Source organism: Passer montanus, unplaced genomic scaffold (genome assembly GCF_014805655.1).
Source record: "Passer montanus isolate IOZ18808 unplaced genomic scaffold, ASM1480565v1 scaffold4, whole genome shotgun sequence".
NCBI classification, from domain to species: Eukaryota; Metazoa; Chordata; class Aves; order Passeriformes; family Passeridae; genus Passer; species Passer montanus.
The window spans coordinates 4,131,890-4,154,392 of NW_024368818.1; the positions used below are offsets into that span (position 1 = coordinate 4,131,890).

At 35.7% G+C, this 22,503-nt stretch overlaps 1 protein-coding gene across 6 annotated transcripts in view; it reads right to left on the minus strand.

Annotated features, from left to right (window-relative positions):
* Positions 1-22,503, minus strand: part of SGCG (sarcoglycan gamma) — a 106,952-nt gene that overhangs the window by 9,344 nt on the left and 75,105 nt on the right. For all 6 annotated transcript variants that reach the window (XM_039718765.1, XM_039718762.1, XM_039718764.1 and 3 more), the window contains 2 exons: positions 18,743-18,862; positions 12,919-12,991 (listed from right to left, as the gene is read on the minus strand). In XM_039718765.1, the coding sequence (XP_039574699.1) occupies positions 12,919-12,991; positions 18,743-18,862 (193 nt within the window). The remainder of the gene's footprint in view (positions 1-12,918; positions 12,992-18,742; positions 18,863-22,503) is intronic.

A 22,503-nucleotide genomic window follows, 5' to 3' on the forward strand; every position in this document is an offset into this window, starting at 1 on the left:
ATGTCTTTTTTTCATCCTGGTCTGGCAGGAGTCAGAAGGTGATACCTTACAGATCTTGTAAGTACCCCAAGACACTAGGAAGCTGTTTCTAGCACTGAAGAAAGAGTATCACAAGTTTCCTACTGCGCTTTGGGTTGCTTGACCTTTAGAGCAAGACAAAGGAACCAGCTTGCTCTTGGATAATTGTTTATCCTTTCCTTCTGACCCCTTTTGACCTTTCCAGCTCAGGAGTCATCATCTCTCCTGACTTCAGTGGGAAGAGAATTCCCTGGTATGACCTTAGCAGTTGCCCATCTGTATGCATTCTTCCCAGCACCTATCTAAGGAAGATCAGGATTACTGTAACCGGACTGAACAGATCCAGGATCAACACTACCTCTAATACTGTAATACACCCAGCAACTGTGCATCCCTGGAAGTGTCCAAGGTCTGGTTAGACAGGGCTTTGAGCAACCTGGTCTAGTGGAAGGTGTACCTGCTCATGACAGGGGGTTGGAACTAGATGACCTTTAAGGACCCTTGCAACCCAAACCACTCTATGATCCTACAGTCAAAACATCTTTCTCAAATAATCAGGTAACGAAGAGACCCTCATATACCTCCGGCATGCAAAAAGAAATCCTACCATGAACACCTGCCCCAGAATTCATCTGACTTTGTAAAGGTTAAAGTGGAACAGAAATTAAATTATGATGATTAAACAATAAATGATTATAGTAATTTTTTATTAAAAAATGACTAGAGGTCATGGAGCAAAGGATGAATAGAAAAGGTAAGAAATGAAGAGGAAAAAAAACCATGAGGGAAAAAGGAAAATCTTTAACCTGTCAAGGAACTACTGTTTTGAAAGGCAAAAAAGCAACCTAAAGGATTCTGTGGGCTTAATTGGCCTTGGTTCTCTGTAGATGTCTGCTTTGATCCCTGCTTTTTGAATGCACGTTAACCTTTAAAAGGCAATAGGAGTATATTGACTTTTTGATTAGTCTGAAAGCAGTCTAATTCCCCAGCCATACAGCTAGACATCGTAAGAGAGTAAACCATAGGCAGGGCATGCACTAGTCACACAGCAAAAAGAGATTGTCAGCATTTACTTATGGTGCAGTACACAAAATTTCAAACCATATCCTTTCTTTATGAGGAAGCTGGATTTCTGTTAACATGAGCTGAGCAAAGCTGGGCTGGAGTTCTAGATGTGGAGAGTGAGCAGCAGGCACAGAGTAATGCCTACAGCCAATCCCTACCCATATTCACTTATGTCCCAGCAGCTTGCTGTTTTGAGGACAGGCGAGTGGGACAGAAATCAGGATGTTGCAAGAACATGATTACCCAAACTTGAACATCGTGGTGTTCTGCCTTATGGCTTTTGGTTGCATGCCAGAAGGTCCAAAGGCAAAGAAGGACAAAACAACAGGACTGAGATCTCAGTCTCAATATAAGCCTCATTTCTGTATTTTGTAAAAGCATTTTCTTTGGAACGGTTCCTAAAATTACATCTCCTTGCAAAGAGGAAAAATGAGTTTCACAGCATATTCCATCAACTGTGTCTATCTTGAGGACACGGAAGTATCAGTATTCAACAGTAAGCTGTGATAGCTCTTACTGAATGTCAAAGAATAGAAAATACTAATGACTCATTAAATCTTCTTCCCCAATAAGCTTCTGCATAATGAAAATATAGCAGTTACTCAGTCAAGCCTTAGCACAAAATTGTGATTTGACATAACTTCTATAAATCTTTCAAATGCTGACTGATTTTTCTTTCTAAAATGTCCCATTTTGCATCACACCTATTGAATTCCTTCACTTAGAGGTGGAATAATCGCTTCCCACCTGGATGATATTGTCTTCCACATTGCCTTTGTTCACTTCGATATTCTAAGTCTGAACTTCACTGACTTAAAGTAAATGAAATATAATGACAAAAATTGACTGAAAAACTGCATCCATTTTTCCTTGTCAAGCCCATTAGTTGGTCAATGGTTATAATCTATCTCCCAATTTTTGTAGCTTAGTTCAAAAAAATAATTTTCCAAGGACTATTGCCTCTGGGAGTTGCCTGAACTAGGACGCATATTCTGTTTCAGTAAGACCAATGTCAGTATGTACAGCTCTTATACACTGAACACTAAATTAACCTATTATTTATGCCACAAAAAATGTAATATTCAAACCAGTATATTTTTCATGAATCAAATTTAACAGCAATTATCTCAAAATTTAAAATAAAGAACATTTAATAATTTTTCATCAAGTAAATCTGGCTCTTCTATTGCAGAAAAATCTACAGGAAAACTTAAGAACAGCATGTGATACAGCTTAATATTAAAACCGTGCTTTCAACTTAAGCATGCCAAAATTATTAACTCAAATAAAAGTTTTGTGCCTGTAATAAAAAAGATGTCCAGTCTCTTCTGAAAATACAGAAAAGTCGTCTGGTAACACTGTAAGAAAACACATAGGATACAACTGAATTCAGAGAAACATGCTATGAAAATATCTGTTTAGAGGCAAGTGTACATGCACAGGAAATCCATTAGATAAAAATTACTTGGCTGGAATATAAGCAGCTGTTCATAAAGCACCTCAATTTTACAGGAATTCTGAAGCTTTTTAAACAAAATCTATGGTGACCCTATGTTGTAGCTTAAAGATAATAAAATGATAGAGCAATCTGTTCTAATTTGATTTTTAAAGTAACCTTTTCTTTCTTTGATTCTTCTGCTTATTGCTTAAATGCATTAATGAAAACGTAATTTTAGAAGGTCCATCATTTTGCCTCCAATCACCTGGGGAAGCCTCACAATGTGCTGTGCTTTGCTGACAGGTTGTAACGCCACTGACCTCTGAAAATAAACAGAAATGTTTATTTTCTGAAACATCCTGAAAACTTTCATAACAGCAGAACTACTCTGAAATAACTACACAATGCTGTAGTAGGCCCTGCCTTTCTTGGTAGTCTTCTTTCTCCAGACAATCACATTCATGCACAAAGACAGTCATGAAACACAAGCAAGTCATTACTAACAGCAGTATGGGACTTCAGTATGGCATGTATAATACTGCTGCAGATCCTTTATTTCATGTTTATGAGACTCCCCTCCCAGAGGTCTCTGTTCGTAAGGCCTAGGAGCACTTCATTACTCAATCATTTCAGGGCTGAGCTCTCATATCTGGAGGGTAAAAAAACCTCACTGAACCACTTTCATAGTTCCCTTTATTCTAACTCTTGGGAAGCAGTTTTCATCATACACAGCACAGCTGGGCTTACTGAGCTTGGCTGGGATGAAGGGGAGTCACAGTGAAATTACAAAATCATGTAATAGAGAAACAAAGAAATCAAATCACAAATACTCAATAAGCTCAAATAAGCAACCTATAGGGAATGCATTTTCTAAAGCTAAAACAGTCTTGTAATGACCTATTGGAATATTGAGCCATGGCAGTAATGGATCTTAGACTCTTTATGCTTTTTACGTTAAGACAATCATTGTAAGAAAATAAAATCATAATTAATCAGATTCTGTTTTAAGTTTAATTTTCTGTAGATAAATTAATCCATTTATCCTCATTTATGCCTATACTTAAATAATTTTATCCATGGACTTAGCTCCAAGATCTTGGATTTGGAGTGTAGTCTGTTACGTGCCCCAGTGCTGCATCAGGTCGTCTAACTTTTACATATTCCAACATTAGAGATGCAGGACCCAGGAAACCAACCTGGATTGCGTTCCTCTAGTGATGTCTGTGCTAAGGACTCCCTGACAGAAAAGCACTAACAATACAAGGCTTTCATACTCTTATTGTGCTTCAGGCTGAGGGCAATCTGATGACCTCAGATTAGAAGAAAAGAGAGATTGTACTATTTTCTGATACATATTTGAATAATCATAAGCTTTAAGAAATAAGTCAGTTAAAGGAGAACATTGGAGATGAGTGTGCAGTGTAGGATAGAAAACCAGAAAAATGTTCAAAACAAGAATACAGGAGCCAAGGGAAGAACTGTAGTAGATTGTAAATATAAATGTAAATACATGGGATGCATAATTTTCAAGACTGGTATAAAAAAGAAGTCTGAATTTGATGCAGAAGATATAGAGAAGGTTTTGAAGGAGGAAGATATTTAGAAATTTGATAGCAAGGAAAACACTTAGACTGTATTTGAAATTCTCCAAGTCTTTAGTAAGTATTACACAACCATGGATTTTTACCAACTAAGAAAGGATACTTCTTTTAGGTAAATATGATGGTGTCATGACTTTCCTGAAAAGAAAAAGTCGTAGCATTCCAAGCTAATGATTAGCTAGGAAGGACTTATTACCTCATGCCTGATATCAAACAAGAACCAGTAACTGGAAGCCATTTCTAATCCTAGTCACATGGTTATATAAACTATGATTAGTAATTTAGAAATTATTAAATACTAGGTTCCAAGTGGAAAACCTCTATTCTGCAATTTGAACATATCCCAGCACAGTGCCTTGTTTCTTATGATGAATTTTCATTTCCTCAGACCTTAACCAAACATGGTGTAGTACGCAAGTGCATAATTCCTAAAGAAATACCATTGATCTCCCATTCATCATTCAAAATTAATAGAAAGAGAGAATTAGTACTACGGCATAAATAATTGGCTCTGTTTTAGATATCTCTGTAAAATGCCCTCACAATACCTGTTGCCTTCCACCAAAAGTGATGAGATGAAGCACAGGTATCTGCACCTAGATGTCCAAATAAACTGAATTAACTCCACCTGAACATCTGCCCAAACAGCTGTAAACCTCAGGGTCCCTGCTTCAGGTATATTAGTTTCTGTGTAGGTGGCTTGTGGGAGGATCCCTTTCCGCTTCAGTAAATGAATGAATGAATGAATGAATGAATGAATGAATGAATGAATGAATGAATGAATGATTTTGCTTATAGAGAGAGGAGTATTCTAAACCTGGATGGACATTGAGATGCATCTGCTTATTCTGGGCACACAGAGGTCCTCTAGCTTTGAACTCAGTTGCATGAATGCAGCCTAAATATGTAAGAGATGAATACCAGGAGTGTGTGCAGAACCATCAGGTAATCACATACATGAACAATGAAGAAATTATTTAGAATCAGCAAAAATGTTAGGCACATGCAGATGAAGGGGTTTTTGTATGTTTTCACTTTTTAGCCCTACTCTATATGCATAGGAAGCACAGTTGATTTTTGAATAATTAAATCTACTGGGCTTTTTTAAGCTCATTTTGCCTTATGCTAAAAATGATCAAGGATAATGATCAAGAGCAGAACCCCAAGGAACTGCATTCTTTTGGGGGGCCATTCTTAAATATCGGGAGTATCTGCTGCTCTTGAAGGTGTCAGCTGGTGTTTTCTTCAGCATGTTTTTCTTTAATTTAAATAAAAAATTCTTAGCATAGTTTTATTTCTTCAAATAGCCTGTGTTCCAAGTTAGTTCTGTATTTATGTTGTAAATCTGAAATGCGTGGCAGCAGATGATTCCAGTAAAGCTCAGTTATGAGATTCTGGATTCAAGGGAATTGTTCAGCATAAGCACAGCAGGCACTAACACTGTTTATGGCTTAGGGGGGATCTCTGTGCACAAGCACAATTACAAAGCCAGATTTGAATAACAGATGTTTCCAGCTCCCAAGGTTTTGGTTAACAGAATTTTTTTTTTTTTTTTAATGTAAGCCACATAAAAGAAGAAAACAGTTCCCAGATTTAATGGCACTTTGAAAAGGCTCTAAAAGCAATTTAAACAACATTTATAACGTATTGCAAAACACAGCAGATATGATTATCACAGTGTACTAATCTGTTTACTACTTCTCCATCCATTTTAAATATTGAGGTGTTTTTTCCTGTTTGCCGACTGTCATTCAATGCAGAGTCACTGAAAGAAAGAAGACTAAAGATAAGACTAAGACATGATTAAAATAGAAGCCTCTTTCAAGACTGACAGTTGTGATGAAGGGTGGTAAGAGCTAATTCAAAAGAGGTCTCTGTGATGACCTCAATTTTATGATACGCTGACTCTCCAGGTAATTAAAAATGACCAAGGCCCCAGTGAATGTGATTAAATCTGGCACATCACAGATGTTTCCAGCATAGCTATCTTTTTCAAATTACTTTAATAATATTATAAAATAATGCTGTGTATTATAAAATTTTAATCTCATATAATAACAGCACTTGCATCATTGTTGTAAAAAATGGGGTTAGCATTTTCCTTATAAGTAGTTTCATAAAATTACCTTCCAAGTTGAAATTTGCCATGCCTTCTTTTATACATATCTCAATCCATTTTTTATTTAATATGCTGAAACATAGCAAGATTTCAAGTAACTGGAGTTCTTCAGTAAATGCTGTTCATAGTGCCCACATGCTCTCCATGAAAACAAATACTCAAGTGAAGAGGCTTTGCTGAAAAGCAGTTAATATCCTTTCCTTCTTGTGATTGTTAGGACAGTGACTGAATGTGCCACACTGTCATCAGATTTCCCACAACTGAAGTATCACAACTGTGCACACAGTCCAAGGGAGAGGGGAAAGAGTGAATAGTGAGGGTGTCTATGTGCAACGCATCTTGGAAAAGCTACTCTTAGCAGGAAACATTCCCTTTTCTTTTCCCAGTGTTTCCCACACCCACCTCCTTATGGTGGGTGTCTCCTATTTCCTGCCTCCTCCTCAGTTCTCTGCATATATGCATAGATATATGTGCAGATATGTGTGTAGGTGAAAGATAATGCAAGACATGATCTGCTCAACTCAGTATTACAGCTTGGATCAGTGACAGCACCATCAGGCTTACAAACAGGGCTCCAGGTGGTCACCTGCAAGGTGGTGTCTAAAACTGTGACAATCACTAACGAAGTTTTCACAGTGGCTTCTGCTCTGGTGGAATATGCTGTAATCACTGATGACAAGTTCACTTTAGCAAACTCACTCAGCAGTCTGACATTGTCAGGGACCCAGTTCAACAGGTACATTAATCATTACAGCTTTGCTCTTTGTGCTGCTGACACAAGCATCCATGGAAAATACTTAAATGACAGCTCCATGTTTCTGTTTCTGCAGCAGAATCAACTTTTATTGGTTTTAATGTGTTAAGTGACACCTCTGAAAAATTGAGGCTTTAAGAAAAACACCAGCCACGTGACTGGAGCAAGTGAAAGTCATTTATTTTGACTTTCACTTTAGGACTAACATTTACAGGTAAAATCAGGGCTTACAAGACAACCAGATGTGATGTAATACACAAGACTTTGCTAAAAGAGTTTTTTCAAAATATCCAAGTCAGAAATGCTTCTGAAAAGATGATCAACATGTACTGTCCAACCCTCCTAAACGACATCTTTTTACACATTTGAGTCCATCAGATGAATGGAAATAAATTCCTTAAAGCTTCCAAAACAAATATTTTATGGTGTTCTTAGTTAACCTGATTATGAAAATTATATCAATGCAAATGTATATCTATCAAATTAAGGCCAAGGCTCATAAATCACACTGCAGTAGAAATATCTCACTAGTCAGGGAGCAGAGGTGCCTTGCAAACATTGAATCATAACCTTATTCCTACTTTCCATTATGTAATTCATTCTCTTCTGACTGACTGGGCTTTTGATTTACATAATGAATGCAAATCAAAATGACTCTACTTCAATTGGTTAGATGGTATTTTTAGGCAATTAGCATGCAAGCATTAGTGTTACAAATATAATTAAACAATTATTTGGCAAATGCTTTTCCCCTGGTTGGCTTCTATACATTTCTCTACATTTCCTTCATAATTCTTACTCATACAGCCACAAAACTCAACAAATTCAGTTTCCAGCTTTCTCTTATTACAGTTTAACCACAGCAAATACTTCAAGTGCAAAAGGAAAAAATAATATCAACGGGGACTGGAAAGGATAAAAATAAGACTTCAGAAAGAATCTGAGAGAAGTAGAAACCCTAACTCCATCAGTAGAGTTACTGGATGCCACAGAACAGATGTAAAATTAAAGGGTGTATGTCAATTATGAATATATAGATAGGGAAAAGTCTACCATTAGTACAGTAATCTACCCTAACCAGATACCTAGAAACCATACAGTTGGCCTTCAAATTATCAATATTCTGTAATATGTCAATCACATACCCGTACATACATATTTTTATGCTTTTAAGTGCTGGACAGATATTTCAGTTAAATATAAAACAATGCTTCCTTAATTACACATTTGAAGTTTTATTTAATACCAATATTAAACATTTGTTTAGAATCCATTTCCCTGAGGAATACTGAAATATTTTCAGTATATTCCCATAAACCATTAAATATACCCATATTCTTGTAACATATATCTCTCTATAAATTTATAATCGTACTCTGACAAAAGCTGACTCTCTGGAACAGTGATATCATTCCTGCTGTAGAGCTTTCCAAAATCAAGAATAGTGGAATGATGTGGATCATTCTGAAGTTGGATGCAAACCCTCAGTTAAAAGTCTGAATACCACAAGCTGAGTGTACTAAAAGTGATTTCCCACAGGATTTGTGCTCAGAAGGCACAGTTGTTGGCAGTCAGACAGCCATACACAGCAAATATGAGAACAAAGATAGTACTAAGTTGTAAGCGTTATATTCATTATTCATAGTATACAGTTAGTTGATAAATGGAAAAATGCCACATTTGTAAGGAGATTTTTGTAAGCTCGGGAAATGCAAATGTTCAGCTCAGAAACATTGTTCTTATATTTAAAGAGTTTTGCTGATCCACTGTTTTCCCTTAGAAAACCACAAGCCATGTAGACCACGAGAAGCAAATGGTATCAAAATGACAAAACTATGTATAAACTCCATGTTATTGAAGGATATAAAATTTAGGAGCAACACAGGAATAGGCTAAATAATATTCTAAGCTGTTGTAAGTTATCAGAAAAATATGTTAGCATATAAAATATGTTAGACTGGAAAAATGTCTAAACTTAGACACCAGTTTTCATAGAGAATGTTATTTGATAACAGGGGATATAAAAAGGTATGTGTGCTGGCATGAAACTTGGGATAGTATCAGAAGAGGCTATTTCCAGTGCTTAACATGGAACCTGAGGAAAAGATGGCTTTTAGAACTGTTATAAATGTCTCTGTCTACATCATCTAGTTCCAGTAGCAGCTGTTACAGATTTTTGACCTACATTTTGGGTCACAAGGTATGTGTCTGAACATGAGCTTTCCTAATTCTGTTTAAATTAAAGTTTTTCTGGGAAGGAAGACACCTGTTTTCCGTTAAATCTTTGCTGTGATCCAGTTAGAGGTGTCAGCTAAATAAATTCTTGGGAAACACCAGGAGACTTGACTGAGGCAAGTTCTCAAGGTGCCAAATACATACCAAAGTGCAAGGCCTCATGAAGAGCCATGGAAAAGTCTACAAAATAGCTTGGCAGGAATAAAGAGCTGGATCTTATCAATCACTGACATATTTCCATCCTCACTATGGCAATTGGCTGTTTTCAACCAGGTGCCTCCTCAGTGGTATTTGTCTGGGAAGGATATTTCCTGGATATATCCAAACCTCCCCGGTGACGCTCAACATTTCTTTGAGATGTCTGTTGGATACTTCTCACATGCAAGACGCCATTTTTAGGTGTGCACCTGGTACTAAAGTCTTCACAAATTTTGTAAATGGATCTTACTTAGATATAGGAAGTCCATTAAAGGAATTAAAAAGTAGGCAATGTTATTTTAAACTTAGGAAAGCTACAATATTGAAATGTAGGTTTTGTTGTTTTAATCCTTCCTACCAGTTGGAAGTAAATGTGAGCACATCTCCTTTTCTTGATGAGTGAGTCAAAAATTTTATTTTTTAGACTGAAAAGGACTCTATAATTTTCCTTCAAATTGCAAATGAAAGGACAGTCACTGACCACAGTATAATTGCATTGTTCTGAGTAAGTTAGCTATAAAAAGACACGTTCGAACACACACATCTCTTTGTTTCCAAAAAAACAATCTATCTTGAAATTCGGCATTTGGACAAGAAAGCCAGCAGAATTTGTAATTCAGAGGCCATTTGTGTCAGCTTTGTTTGAAATCCTGCTCTAACTGTGAATGATAGAGAAAGAATGTGGCCCCTGTTCATATGACAGAAGCTGAAAAATTACAAGCAGTAACAGCTTTCCAGTCAGCTCCTTGAAACCTGCAACTCCATTTGTAGTGGATGGGGTTTCTCAAAACACTATTCCCCACATTTAATGCTGCAGACCATGGCACTTTATAACACATTCACCCAGCACATCACACCCATATGGCACAGCGCAATCACTGGAGGAAAAATAAAGGAAAAATAGGACAAGATTAATAGATGGTGAAAGTGTGGAGGTAAGGCTCAAGGTAAGCAAATATGTAATGGTAACTATAACTCTGTGCTCACTACCATAATTTGGAAATGAAGCATTTTCAAATCTAAAATAGGAAAGTCATACTTTAAATTTTTATATTGAAGTGCTTTTCAGTGGGTAGGTACCTGTATTTAATCGTGTGGAATGAAACAGAATATTTATGAAGCATTACAAAATACAAATTGTTTTGCAAATTTGTCTGAACTCCTTCACAACAGAATGCATGAATTTTGCTTATGCTGACATTTAAGATTACCCTTGAAAGTAACCTTTTTCCAGCTTGACAAAATGGTTTTCACTGGCTACATCTTCATTTACCATCTGCACTGCAGACCACTGCAGACCAGTACATTTCCTTCTTAAACCTCCCCAGAAGCCCTTAATGAGAAAATGAAATCATTGCCATCTCTGCTTTTAAATTTGACACTGATTATGACAGAAAAAGAAAACAAATTAAAGGACTGAGGCATCCTGAACTGCTCTGGGTAAAGGCCTACCAGGACAGGAGAGAAAAGAGGGATGTTTTACAAGGGCATATAGTGATACAGCATGGAGGAAAGATTTAGATTAGATATTGGGAAAAAATTCTTTGCTGCGAGGATAGTAGGGCACTGGAACAGGATGCCCAGAGAAGCTGTGGATGGTGGAGGTGTCCAAGGCCAGGCTGGGTGGGACTCTGAGCAACCTGGTCTGGTGGGAGATGCCCATGGCAGGAAGAGTTGGACCTTGATGATCTTTAAGGTTCCTTCCAGCCCAAGCTATTCTATGCTGGCATGAGCGAGTGGTGTACACATTGCACTAATGCCCTAATGCCCAGAAAAGCAGTTTTCTTAGGGCTAAGCTAAGTTTCTGGCACAGGTGTTTAGCAGCTCTGGGTTCATGTCAAATACAGTCACAAGTGTGTCAGTGGCCATGTTGCCAATTCCCTGGTATCACAGTAATTACTATCAAACTTCTGTTAATTCTGGAGAAGTCTGTACTTCCCACTACTTTTAAGTTAATTGAAGACAGAACTGAGTGTGATTTTATGTGTTACATTTGAGCTCCGCTAACAAATAGCAACATTCCAGATCAAAATGTGTATTTATAGTTGACACGGTAAAAATCACTGAAGAGGTAAGCTGTGAGGCAAATTAATTCATGGAGAAGAACTTTAGGAACACTTTGAATTAAATTCAGTGTTTTCTTTCCTACTGTTATCCTATTTGAAAAAGAGGCAGAAAATTATACTAACAATATTTGTATATAGTCAAGAACATTGTAACTGTTGTTAAACAAAAGTGCAAGTAAGAACTTAAAATGTAACAGTGCATAACAGACGTAGAATAAAACTACATTAACCCTATTCAAATATTAATTGATTATGAATTTGAAGCAATGTAAAAACCATGGAAAATAATGGATACATATCCAATCAAAATTTGCAGAGAGCTTCTTGATTTTGCAATTAAGAAATCTGATTTCCTACTTCACTGAGGTTGAGATAATCACAGAAAATGTCAAATTTACAACATAATGAATCCACTTCCTACAAAACCAGACAATGTACATTTAAAATGCAGAATATTAGTCAAAGTTTCCCACATCCAAATTCTACCATAACAGAAGAAACATATTTTTGAAAGTGGGCATCAATATGTTAAAAATTATGACTTGAGCTCATACTGTCTTCAAATGCAAGCACAATGTAAATTTTAAATATAAATGAGATAATCAAAATAATTATCTTAACAGTCTCTCTCTCATTTGTCATTATCAATTTGAAAATTCAATCAGCAAGATACAGACAGAGTTTTTGAAAGCTTTCATCAGCCTCCACTACTCTCTAGTAGTTATCCCTATTGGAGAGGAAAACTAAAAAGAGAAATTATGACAAAAAATTAGCAAACTGCCAAGGTATGAAAGAACAGAAATACAATTGTTAAAGACATCCTCTTTCATTTCTAATCTGTCTTTGAACTGGCATGTAAAATGAAAAATAACATGTTCATGAAGAGAATATAATTTGACTTTATTACCTCATCATAACCAGCATATTATAAACTAATTTGGGATACTCAAAATTAAATAGAATAATGCACAAAAAAAGGCTATCCTTGAATTAAGGAGCTCTGAAACATACAAAGTACTTAATAATGATTTTCTCAGCCCAGACTGCTTTTTAGTAATTTTTAATGTTTTTTTTGTTGATCTCACTTTTCTTTCTACCATCTTCTCTGAGGTTGCCCAAACCAATTTTTAATTCTCTTCATACATTAGAGCTGGTAACAAAGTAGAAAAGCTGTATTTCAAAGTCTTTCAAAACTGCAAAATATAACTTTATGGAAAATCTTTCCATGGGGGTTTTAAACATATTCACCAACAGCAACGAACAATTCATAGCATATTTCAAAATTGCAGAACAATATATATGATTTTCCTTCAAAATAATAACTTGTCACATAAACCAGAAAAAAAGTTATTAGCAATTCTGTGCTGAAAAATGTGAATATTTATAGAAAATAACATTTACTTATTAGATTTATAAATTCTTACCTAAGCTGTTTAAAAGCTTCTGCTTTCACAAGTGGTGTTTCTACAGAATGTTCAAAAAGTGCCCCTTCAGGCCCTGCAAAAAAAAAAACAAAAGAAGAAAAACACTGTAATGTAACAGTTCAAATATAACACAAGAGTGTTATTTTTTTAACATGGCCACTTTGATGTTGGACATCAAGAGAACACATGTTAAGAATTAAAAGACAATTTAAATATAGCTATGTTGTTACCATTGCAGTATTGGCTGGACAAGTACAGTACAGAAGTAATGTAAATTTACAGCTGTAAATTCTTAAAAGGGTTTGAAGAGAGATACATTTAAAACTACTTGCGACAATAAAATAAGTAAATAAGATTTCTACAATGTAACTTTTAATACAGTTAATAGAGATAATTAAACCCATACAAAATCTTCGCAAATGCTACAGTCCTAAGTAATCATATTTATTTCAGACTGCTCCATGCATATAAAAATTTCTGTCATATAGCTTTATCAAAGATTTTCCCCTATTTATAGGCAGACTTCCTGAATATGAAATGGTGTTTCTGCATGCAAATGTTAATGACTATGGGATCAGACAGTTTACATCTTGACGTATGAGTAGTTTCATTCCAAAGAGGAAGAAACAGTGGCCACCCAGCCTCACCAGGAGCCTCCCTGTTGGACCTGAAAATCTTCCAAGGACCTCCATGTCTGCTCTCCTGAGTATTAGCATTATTTCAGTATCACCAGCGCAGTGACCACCTTCCACCTAAGCTCCTCTAGGATCAGGAAATCAGATGACATAGGACAAAAGCCCCTAAGCAACAGAGACAGTTCAAAAAAGTAGCTGAACACCACCACCTACAGCAAGGGTGGAGCTTCTCAACTTTTATTCCTTGGCTTTGTGAACACACTCATCAAAAACTGGAGAGGTCTTAGGTTGAGAGATCTTCTCCGGCTTTGAGGATTCACATACCTGAGCACTTTCCAGGTGAGTATGTAGCAAGGCAATATATTTTAATAGTTAGGATATTAGTCAAGGTGGGTTGTCTGGCTGCTCTTCATGCCGTTACCCTCTGGAAAGAATTCTGGGCTGTAAAAATCCCTACATTAGGGATCTGGGCTCTGTCTAGACAGAGAATGGCAATGGATGATTAATAAGTGTGGTGTAGATTGTATAAATGTGGCATTAGATTGTATTAAATGTGGTATAAAGGGAAAAAGAGAATTAAAAATTGGTTGGGGCAACCTCAGAGAGCATGGTAAAAGGAAAAGAAGTGAAATAAAGAGAAAACATTAAAAATTAATACATTGCTGAGACAACTGATAGGAAGACTGTGTCTTCAGGACTGCAGGAAAATTCTCAGAATGTCCTGAGAAAGCATGAAATGTGCTGCATTTTGAGAAGAGTTTTAGCTGAAATACTGATTCCTTGGAATGAAATCTCCTTGTATGGAAGAGAAGAACACAAGATACAAGAATTATCATATTAAATCACTTCAGCACTTTGACCAATCATTGATTTACCAAGCTTGAATTTAAATTTTATTTAGCCTTTGATACTCTTCTCATAAATTTAAATAGATTAATCTTTCTGTAAATTACTAACTGGCATAAATATAATAGAGGAAAATACAAAATTTATTAGTTCAGACAGAACTTTAACCCTGCTTTATTAACATTTAATTTCATTTTCATTAAGATTATTCTGCAGCTTAAGGAATTAAAAATGTTTATCAGAAAATGCTGATTTGGTACAACTAAGATATTTTGCAGTGATATCCTGATATGTTAAAAGTGCAGATGTGGCACCTGGGGACACAATTCAGTGGTAGACTTAGCAGTGCTGGGTTAATGGTTTAGCTCAGTGATCTAAGAGTTCTTTTCCAACCTTAGTGATCCTACAATCCCACGATTCTATAAAGACAAGTACGTGGTTACAGAGATAATATCAGTTTCATGGAAATAGGAGCTAATGGAAGAAAGAGAACAGGAAACACCAGTGCTGATGTTCTGGGTGGTGGGCAGATGGTGTAAAATGGAATGAAAAGGCTTACTTCCATATTCTAGAGCTGTCACCACTAAGCAAGAATAAAACCTTGCCTTTAATGTCAGTAAAACTCCTTCATCAAACAGCATTAAGTTTTACCAGTATGCCACTAAAAGAAAAAAAATCTCAGGGCAACCTTTTTTGGAAAATGGCCCTAAATTAATTTCCTGTCTTCATTTCCTAGTTTAACTGTGATATGACTATTACTATATTTACTATTTTATAGGCTACTGTTTATTAAGATATTGTAATTTATTCCTAAAATACACAAAAACAAGATACTAGTTTTCTCAATGACAGGACTGAAGTCAGCAAGATTCATTAACACCCCACACACCCTGTGTGAGGCAAGGACCATTTGCCTACTCAAAGTCTAACAGAATGTTTACTCATACCCTCAAATTGCCTCCTACTTAACTTACCTTCTGAGCAGAAGTGTTTAAATTAAACACACATTCTCACATTGCACTTCAGCATTAGCTACGCAATCTGAAAGCCTTTGCACAGAACAGAGCAAATACTCCAGGGGATTTTTATAAAAGACAAACAAGCAGAAGGGCAAGTAGTAAACTAGAGAAAGGGTGATGTAATTATGCTTCTCCATAAAAACCTGATCCTCTCTGCCCTGCCGGCTTTCCTTTAGGAAAAAAAAAAGTGTAGGTGTGGCATTTGGGGATGTGATTTAGAGGTGAACATAGCAGTGTTAGGTTTATGGTTGGATGGTATCTTAAGAGATCTTCTCTAACCTTTACAATTCTATGTTTCTATGAACCTGCCATGTCGATGTTTTATAAAGCCAGTCAATACAGTTACAAGGTGGTTTCACTGTCACCAGTGCCAGCTAAATGTACAATACCTTCCTAGAACAAAACATGGATGTTCAGTACTGCCACAGCAACAGGCATGATAAATGCCTGCAAAACACAGGTCCTTACTGAAACAATATTGAAGAGGATGCAGATTTTGTCCATGCTCCTTCAGGAGCAGTAATGGTCACAAAGGGTTAAACCCAGCTTCAGTTTCATACACACTGAGATGTGTCTGTGATTTAGATGTCACAGATGAGCCACAGGCAGTGTTTCTTTGCCTCCTTGCATGTCCTTACTGTCATCTGGGACACCCTTGTGTATCCTGCCTGGCCTCCAGCTGCCACGACCACAGGAAGCATCTCTGGGAGACAAAGTGATACCATGTGGTATCTCACACAGCCCAGGGTGTTTCACACGCAGCTGGATGTTAATGTTTGAGCAGGTGAGCTCAGCCCCTATCTCCTACACCCAAGGCAGATGTCAAGCCCTGGAGCCCTCCCCAAAGCAGAGAAGAGCCTTGATGGGCACAAGAGCTCTGCCCAGGGAAGGTGCCTGTGTCTCTCCATGCCCCAGGGAAACGTGACCACCCAGACCTGCAGTGACCCCACGGGGTATCGGAGGCACAGTCCTAGCTGAGGCCTTCCCCAGGCATTTGCTCTTCTCTGATTTGCACTGTTCTATTCTACACAGGGGCCAGAGAATGTCTGACTGAAATAGGATGAGTTGAAACATACTAATTGTAGGAAAATGACAATTCTTGAGGTGTGGGATTGGATTATATTACTCTTAGACATTTTCCTTTGTCTTGAAATATCATAAATCATACACATTTGCTCTCTGCTATATTATATTTTAGTTGAAAACTGTCAGGTTTTCTAAAAATCATTACTGAGCTTTTCATCATTCACATAAATAAGAAGACGTAAAATCAAATAGTTCACTACACTGTACATAAAAAACTGCAAAACGTTCTTTGTGTATTTTAAGCCAAGGATTATCTGTTTTTTATGGTATGAACTTTTCAAAATTTATTTCACATTGATCTTGTTCTCTATCTAAAATGTTTAAAAATAGTCTCAGTATATATTAGTGTTACTAATTTATCCTTCATGCTAATAGTATCATTTAAATCACAATAATTTATCCTTCATGCTAATAGTATCATTTAAATCACAATTTTAATAAATTAATTTGAAGCAAAGTAGGCATGAATCTCCTCTCACATTAATTTTACACTGAAATAACCTCATTGACTTTAATGTATTTGCTTTTGAATTTTACTACAGTGTAAAAAAGAAACAGGCAATGTGTCTTAGTACAATATCTACTGAAGTAAATAATTATCAATGCACTGTAAATATTAATATTGGATGAGTGAGTCATTAATATTAGCATAACAACTTCAACTCGTGTATGAATGATTTTTACTTACTTTGAGCAGAGACAGACCTTTTCCAAATCAGTTAACAATTATGCAGTTTCTCATATCTTTGTTAAACACGCTTTTCTATTAAAGTTTAGCATCCCTTGGGCAAACAATAATTATTTGATATGGTTTCCTGGTTAAACAAAGTTGTAATTTCAATTAGGTTAAAAAGTAAAAAACCTTAAGATAAGACCCTCAGGCGTAAACAAAATTTATTAACATAATTATTATAACTTAACTTTGGCTTTGAAACACTGATTGTATAGTTACTACCATATTTATAGTTTTGATAGTGAAATAATATGAATCTATTCATTGAAATGAAAACCTCAAGATTTCAGAGGACCAGTAATTAGTGAAGGCCAAACATGACAGTTGCAATCAGGAAAAGAATATTAAAAAATTAATTGAAAAGAAATTACAGAATAATTTCAGTATTTTCTTTGATGGATTCTTCTGCTCAAAGAGAAATCACACCTTGATGTATCTATTTTAATGCTACCTAGAAAATGAAGGTTGACTTTATCAGGTTGTATGAAAGGAAGTAGCTTTTCATGTGATAACTTTGACATATTACTTTGTAAATGAGTACTTCAGTGATTTGAAGAAACAGCCTAAGACAAACTTTGCTCTTGACAGGTGACATTTAAGATATACTACAAATATCTTACTGTGACATATGTGCTACTCACAGAACAGAAATACAGTAGCTTTCACTTTGAAAGATAACTATATAAAAATATCAGAGAGATATTTCTCTCCCTAAAGTTTTCACGGTTCAGACTCATTACTACTCAGAATGGAAAATCTAGAATTTTTTCAGCTTCAGACATCATGCACTGGAAACATTAAGTAATTCAAAAAAGGTGGACTATTGAAAATCAAAGAGAACTCCGACACTGTGAGAGGGAGAGAGAATGATGTATTTGATTTTATTTTATTAGAAGGTTAATTAATTACTTTATTATACTATACTATATACATTGCATCTAAACTGAATCTGTTATGCACACACTCTACACAGAACTGCACTCATCACTTAACTCCCTCGTGACTGCCAGCAGACAGTCTCGACACACACACTTCTGGCCCTGATAGGCCAAAGAAACAAAACAACTTCATTTTGAATAAACAATCTCTATATTACATTCCACTTTAACACAACACAAACACAGCAAGTAATAAAAATTGTCTTTTCCCTTACTCTGAGGTTCAGAGAATGTGAATCTCAGAAATATTCTTAGAAAGAATTGTTCCTTGCTTTTCTCTATTAAGAGAATGTAGCAACAGTGGTCCACTACAGTTCCAGTTATTAATGGCTTTAAAATAAAATACATGCACATTTACACATTTTATAAAATATTTACACATTATATATATATATATATATTCTTACTGATTATTTATTGAAAAAGGTCAGATTATCTTCATATTTCTGTTTCCTAATGAGGTTAAACAAGAACTTGCATTCACACATAATAACATATTTAAAAATTCCATTCTTATTTTGCCTTTCATATGGGTGTTAACTGAGCACTTCTTAAACCATTACAAACCTGTGACTCGAAGCTTATCTGTACCAATTACAACTTCATTTTCATCCACTGTAAAAAGTGGCTTTCCATCCTTTGAGTTGATCTGAAATTGCTGACTGTGGAATTCTACCATTTTAGGACCTGCAAAACACAGTAGAATAATGGAATAATTTCATCATCTTCCTTCAATTTTATATATAAATTAATAATTGTAATTGTTATGTTAACAATGTAGTGACTCATTTAAGTACACTGAAGGGCATGAAGAACTCAGATATTCTAAGGATAGAGAACTTGTAAGTTCTGAAATGGATTAAGTCTATTTACATGCTACAATTTGTTGTTCAAAACCATGCCTTGGAGTCTTCCTTTGTAGTTGGGTTTCCAGGGAATCTAGAAATACCCACACAAATTGATCCAGACTAACATTCATGTCCTTGGTGTTAAAACTGCTTTGATCAAATTAATCTTTGGGGTTTTTTTTTGTTTTTATCAAAGTCTTTGCAGCATCATCCCTTTTCACTAGGGAGGCTCAAATGCTTTAAAATTACAAACATCCCATGTAAGAGCAGGACCTCAGCTCTTCCTAACAGATGTCAGTTTGCCTCCACATATCTAACAAATGCTACTGATCATGTTCTTAAGGGTTTCAAGAAGCTAAGAGAATATTTACAATTGATTCTGGTACTCTAAAAATGAAAATAATATGAGCAAGAGAGTTTGTGTGTAGTTCCAGATCCTAAATTCACTAAAATATCCTGTTGTACAAGTATTGGCTTGGTAAGCAGATAAAAATCAAACTCTTAATATTCCCTCTACTAACAACTTGATCAATTAAAATTCACACCACATCAAGCCTGAATATCTATTACGTAGAGTTGTCATCATAAATCTATATTCAGAATTAAAATTACAGAGAATGGTCAAAGCAGTTAAGACTCCTTTTCAGCAATTTTTAATAAATGTATTTCAAAAACTATCCACTGGACCGAGAGCACTGAACTGCTTCCTTCCCATTAAGAACCTGTTTTCCCATGTCTGCTCCCATAAATATTAAATATATTCCAGGCAGTAATTCTTAAAAGAAAGAGGATTTTTTTTTTTTTTTTTTTAGTTTTTATGTTAAATGAAATACACGCAGGTATTTCACAAATCTGGCTGGTAGCTGGTATGAGAGAAGCACACCATGAGGCTCCATACAAATTGCTTATTGCTTCACTCAAGAGATCCAAAACCAAACACAGAGTTAGAGAAGCCATAATGTCCTAAACTAGGGCAATGATTTTAAGGCATAAAACCCAATATTGATTCTACCTGAAAATGGTCAGCATAGAGGGCTGAGCTCTGCATTATGTTATGTTCTGCAGCACATGTGCACCCAAGCACAGCCTTATGGACCCCAATTTGACTCTTCTCTAAAGTTATTCTGAAGCTCATGTCTTTATTTCTGAGAAGTATATTGCAAAAAGTGATATCAGTAAAATGGATATTATCAATTTTACCAGTGCTGCAGAGGCTGGTCCCTCATGCTTTTTCTCTAAAGTTATTCTGAAGCTCATGACTTTATTTCTGAGAAGTATGTTGCAAAAAAGTGATATCAGAAAATATCTTCGTTAAGTGAAAAGGCCTTAAACAGTATTTAAAAAAAAATTCTTTACACCAAAAGAAACAGTAAGTGAGGCAGGGATGGATCCCTGTCAGTAGTTTCCTAGAGAATCTTGGTTAAGGTTTTATTTAAGCTTCCTTCCAACCCGAGTCATTTTATGGTTTAGTGACTGATTGTTCCTGTTTGTGCCCAGCAACAATAATGAAAATGGCCTTTTATGTAGTGTAGCTAGATCCTTGTGTTTTCAAACAAATCAAAGGCTTGAGTAAAAGGGATATTATCAATTTTACCAGTGCTGCAGAGGCTGGTCCCTCATGCTTCCCATTCATCCAACCCCATGATTTTAAAAGCTAGCTTAATTAAGGAAAACCTCTGCAGGCACTGTGAGAGCACTCACTGAACATGTCATATGTTCCAAAGGTACTTTAACTTGTCCCTCTTTAAACTCCAACTCATGGCCTTGCCCATGCTGTATTTGCATTCAGACTGTTTGATTCTGGACCTTGCACACTTGAATAAATCTTTAACAAGAATCTTTAGGTCCACATCTTTCTTAACATAAGTGCACAACTAATGTGAGACAAGGACTGTCCTATAGATAATCTTCAATATCAGAGAATGGTATGAATAATAACTGATGTATTTTGAATCTTAAGAGGAGATGCTAGGGTAAACAAAATTCAAGCATATGTTTTATTCATGCTAGAGATGAGACATCTCAGGGTTTTAAAAAGAAGTAATAGGCTTTCACATAAATGGGAATAAGTTTATGTAATGAAAAGTAGCCATTAATTTCTCTTAATGGTATTCCACAATACACATAAACTAGCTATATTGCAATAACACTAATTGTATCATAATCCCAGTGAGATTAATTTTCAACTCACAAAAAGCAGCCAAACTCAGTATCTGAAAGTGTAATCTCCTAATGCCTAAATGTGTTTTGTTTACCATCCTAGTGTATTAACTACATATAAGTCAACTAATACTATATAATCATATTTGCTGATAAAATCCTACGATTAAAAATGTAACCTGACTGAATGCAGGTTATAGAAAGTATTTGTTTTCTGCTTGCTGTCACATGTGTCACACGAATTTCCAGGTCAATGGGTTATTCTTGCTAATCAGGCTGATTATTGCCTGCTGTTTCTGTGTGTTTCTTCCTTAAATGCGCAGTCATGAAGCAGACCTTGTAAGTGATCTTCACGTCACATACCTCTTGACACTGAGGATGCTGCTTTAAATGGTGAACTTTTTTTTTTAATCAAAAAGCAACTGACATGCTGCTAAAAAGTCTTCATTTTCATTTGTCCTCACTCTTTACTTCTCCAGAGATTTTCCAGGGAAGGAAGCTCTTTTGTTTAGTACTCCATTTCAGTTGAAAAGCATTTTAATAAACTGTCTTATACTGCTACACAACCTTTGAATTCCAGGCCAATACAAATATAGATGTACCAGACAGCAAAGGATCTTCTGTCAAAAGCAGGGCCAGCCATAAAATAAATATCTACTTAATGCCAATGAAATCTGAGGAGTCTGAAATTTGAAGAGTCTGTCTACATGTTAGCAGCAGGCAGACTCTTCAAATAGTTAGTTCTGCCAAATACTAAGCATTTTTAGTGTGTCTTCAGATCTTTCAGAAGAAAAGGCTTTCCAACACTGGATTTACTTCTATCATTAAGTAATTTAATATATTTTATTTTCTTACTCTATTTTCTTATCTGCCATTTCTAATTAACCTATGGCTGTCAGCTACTCTGTATGCTTTACTCTTCTCCTACCACCTAGAATCATTGAAATATTGGGTACAAACCAAAATCCTGAGTGCTCTTTGGTATTCCTATGTCATTTCCTTTTTTAGTTAATTTTTATTAAACTGAAGCACCTTACTTAAAATAAGATGTCATTAAAAGTGTATTAAAAATGTAATACTCCTACAAATTCAGTTCTCATTCCATGAATGATAGAATACAATACCAAGAAATGTAAAGTTCTTACTTTCAGAGACATAAAACTGATTAAATTTTCATATGGAACAGTATGGTATTTCATTAGAACAAAGGCATTATTATGGAGAATATGCAACACATTTCACATACACATTTTATTTCTGTAACATACATCTCTCATAGGTTTGAACAACAACTCTAATACATTAATAGAACACTTGCTA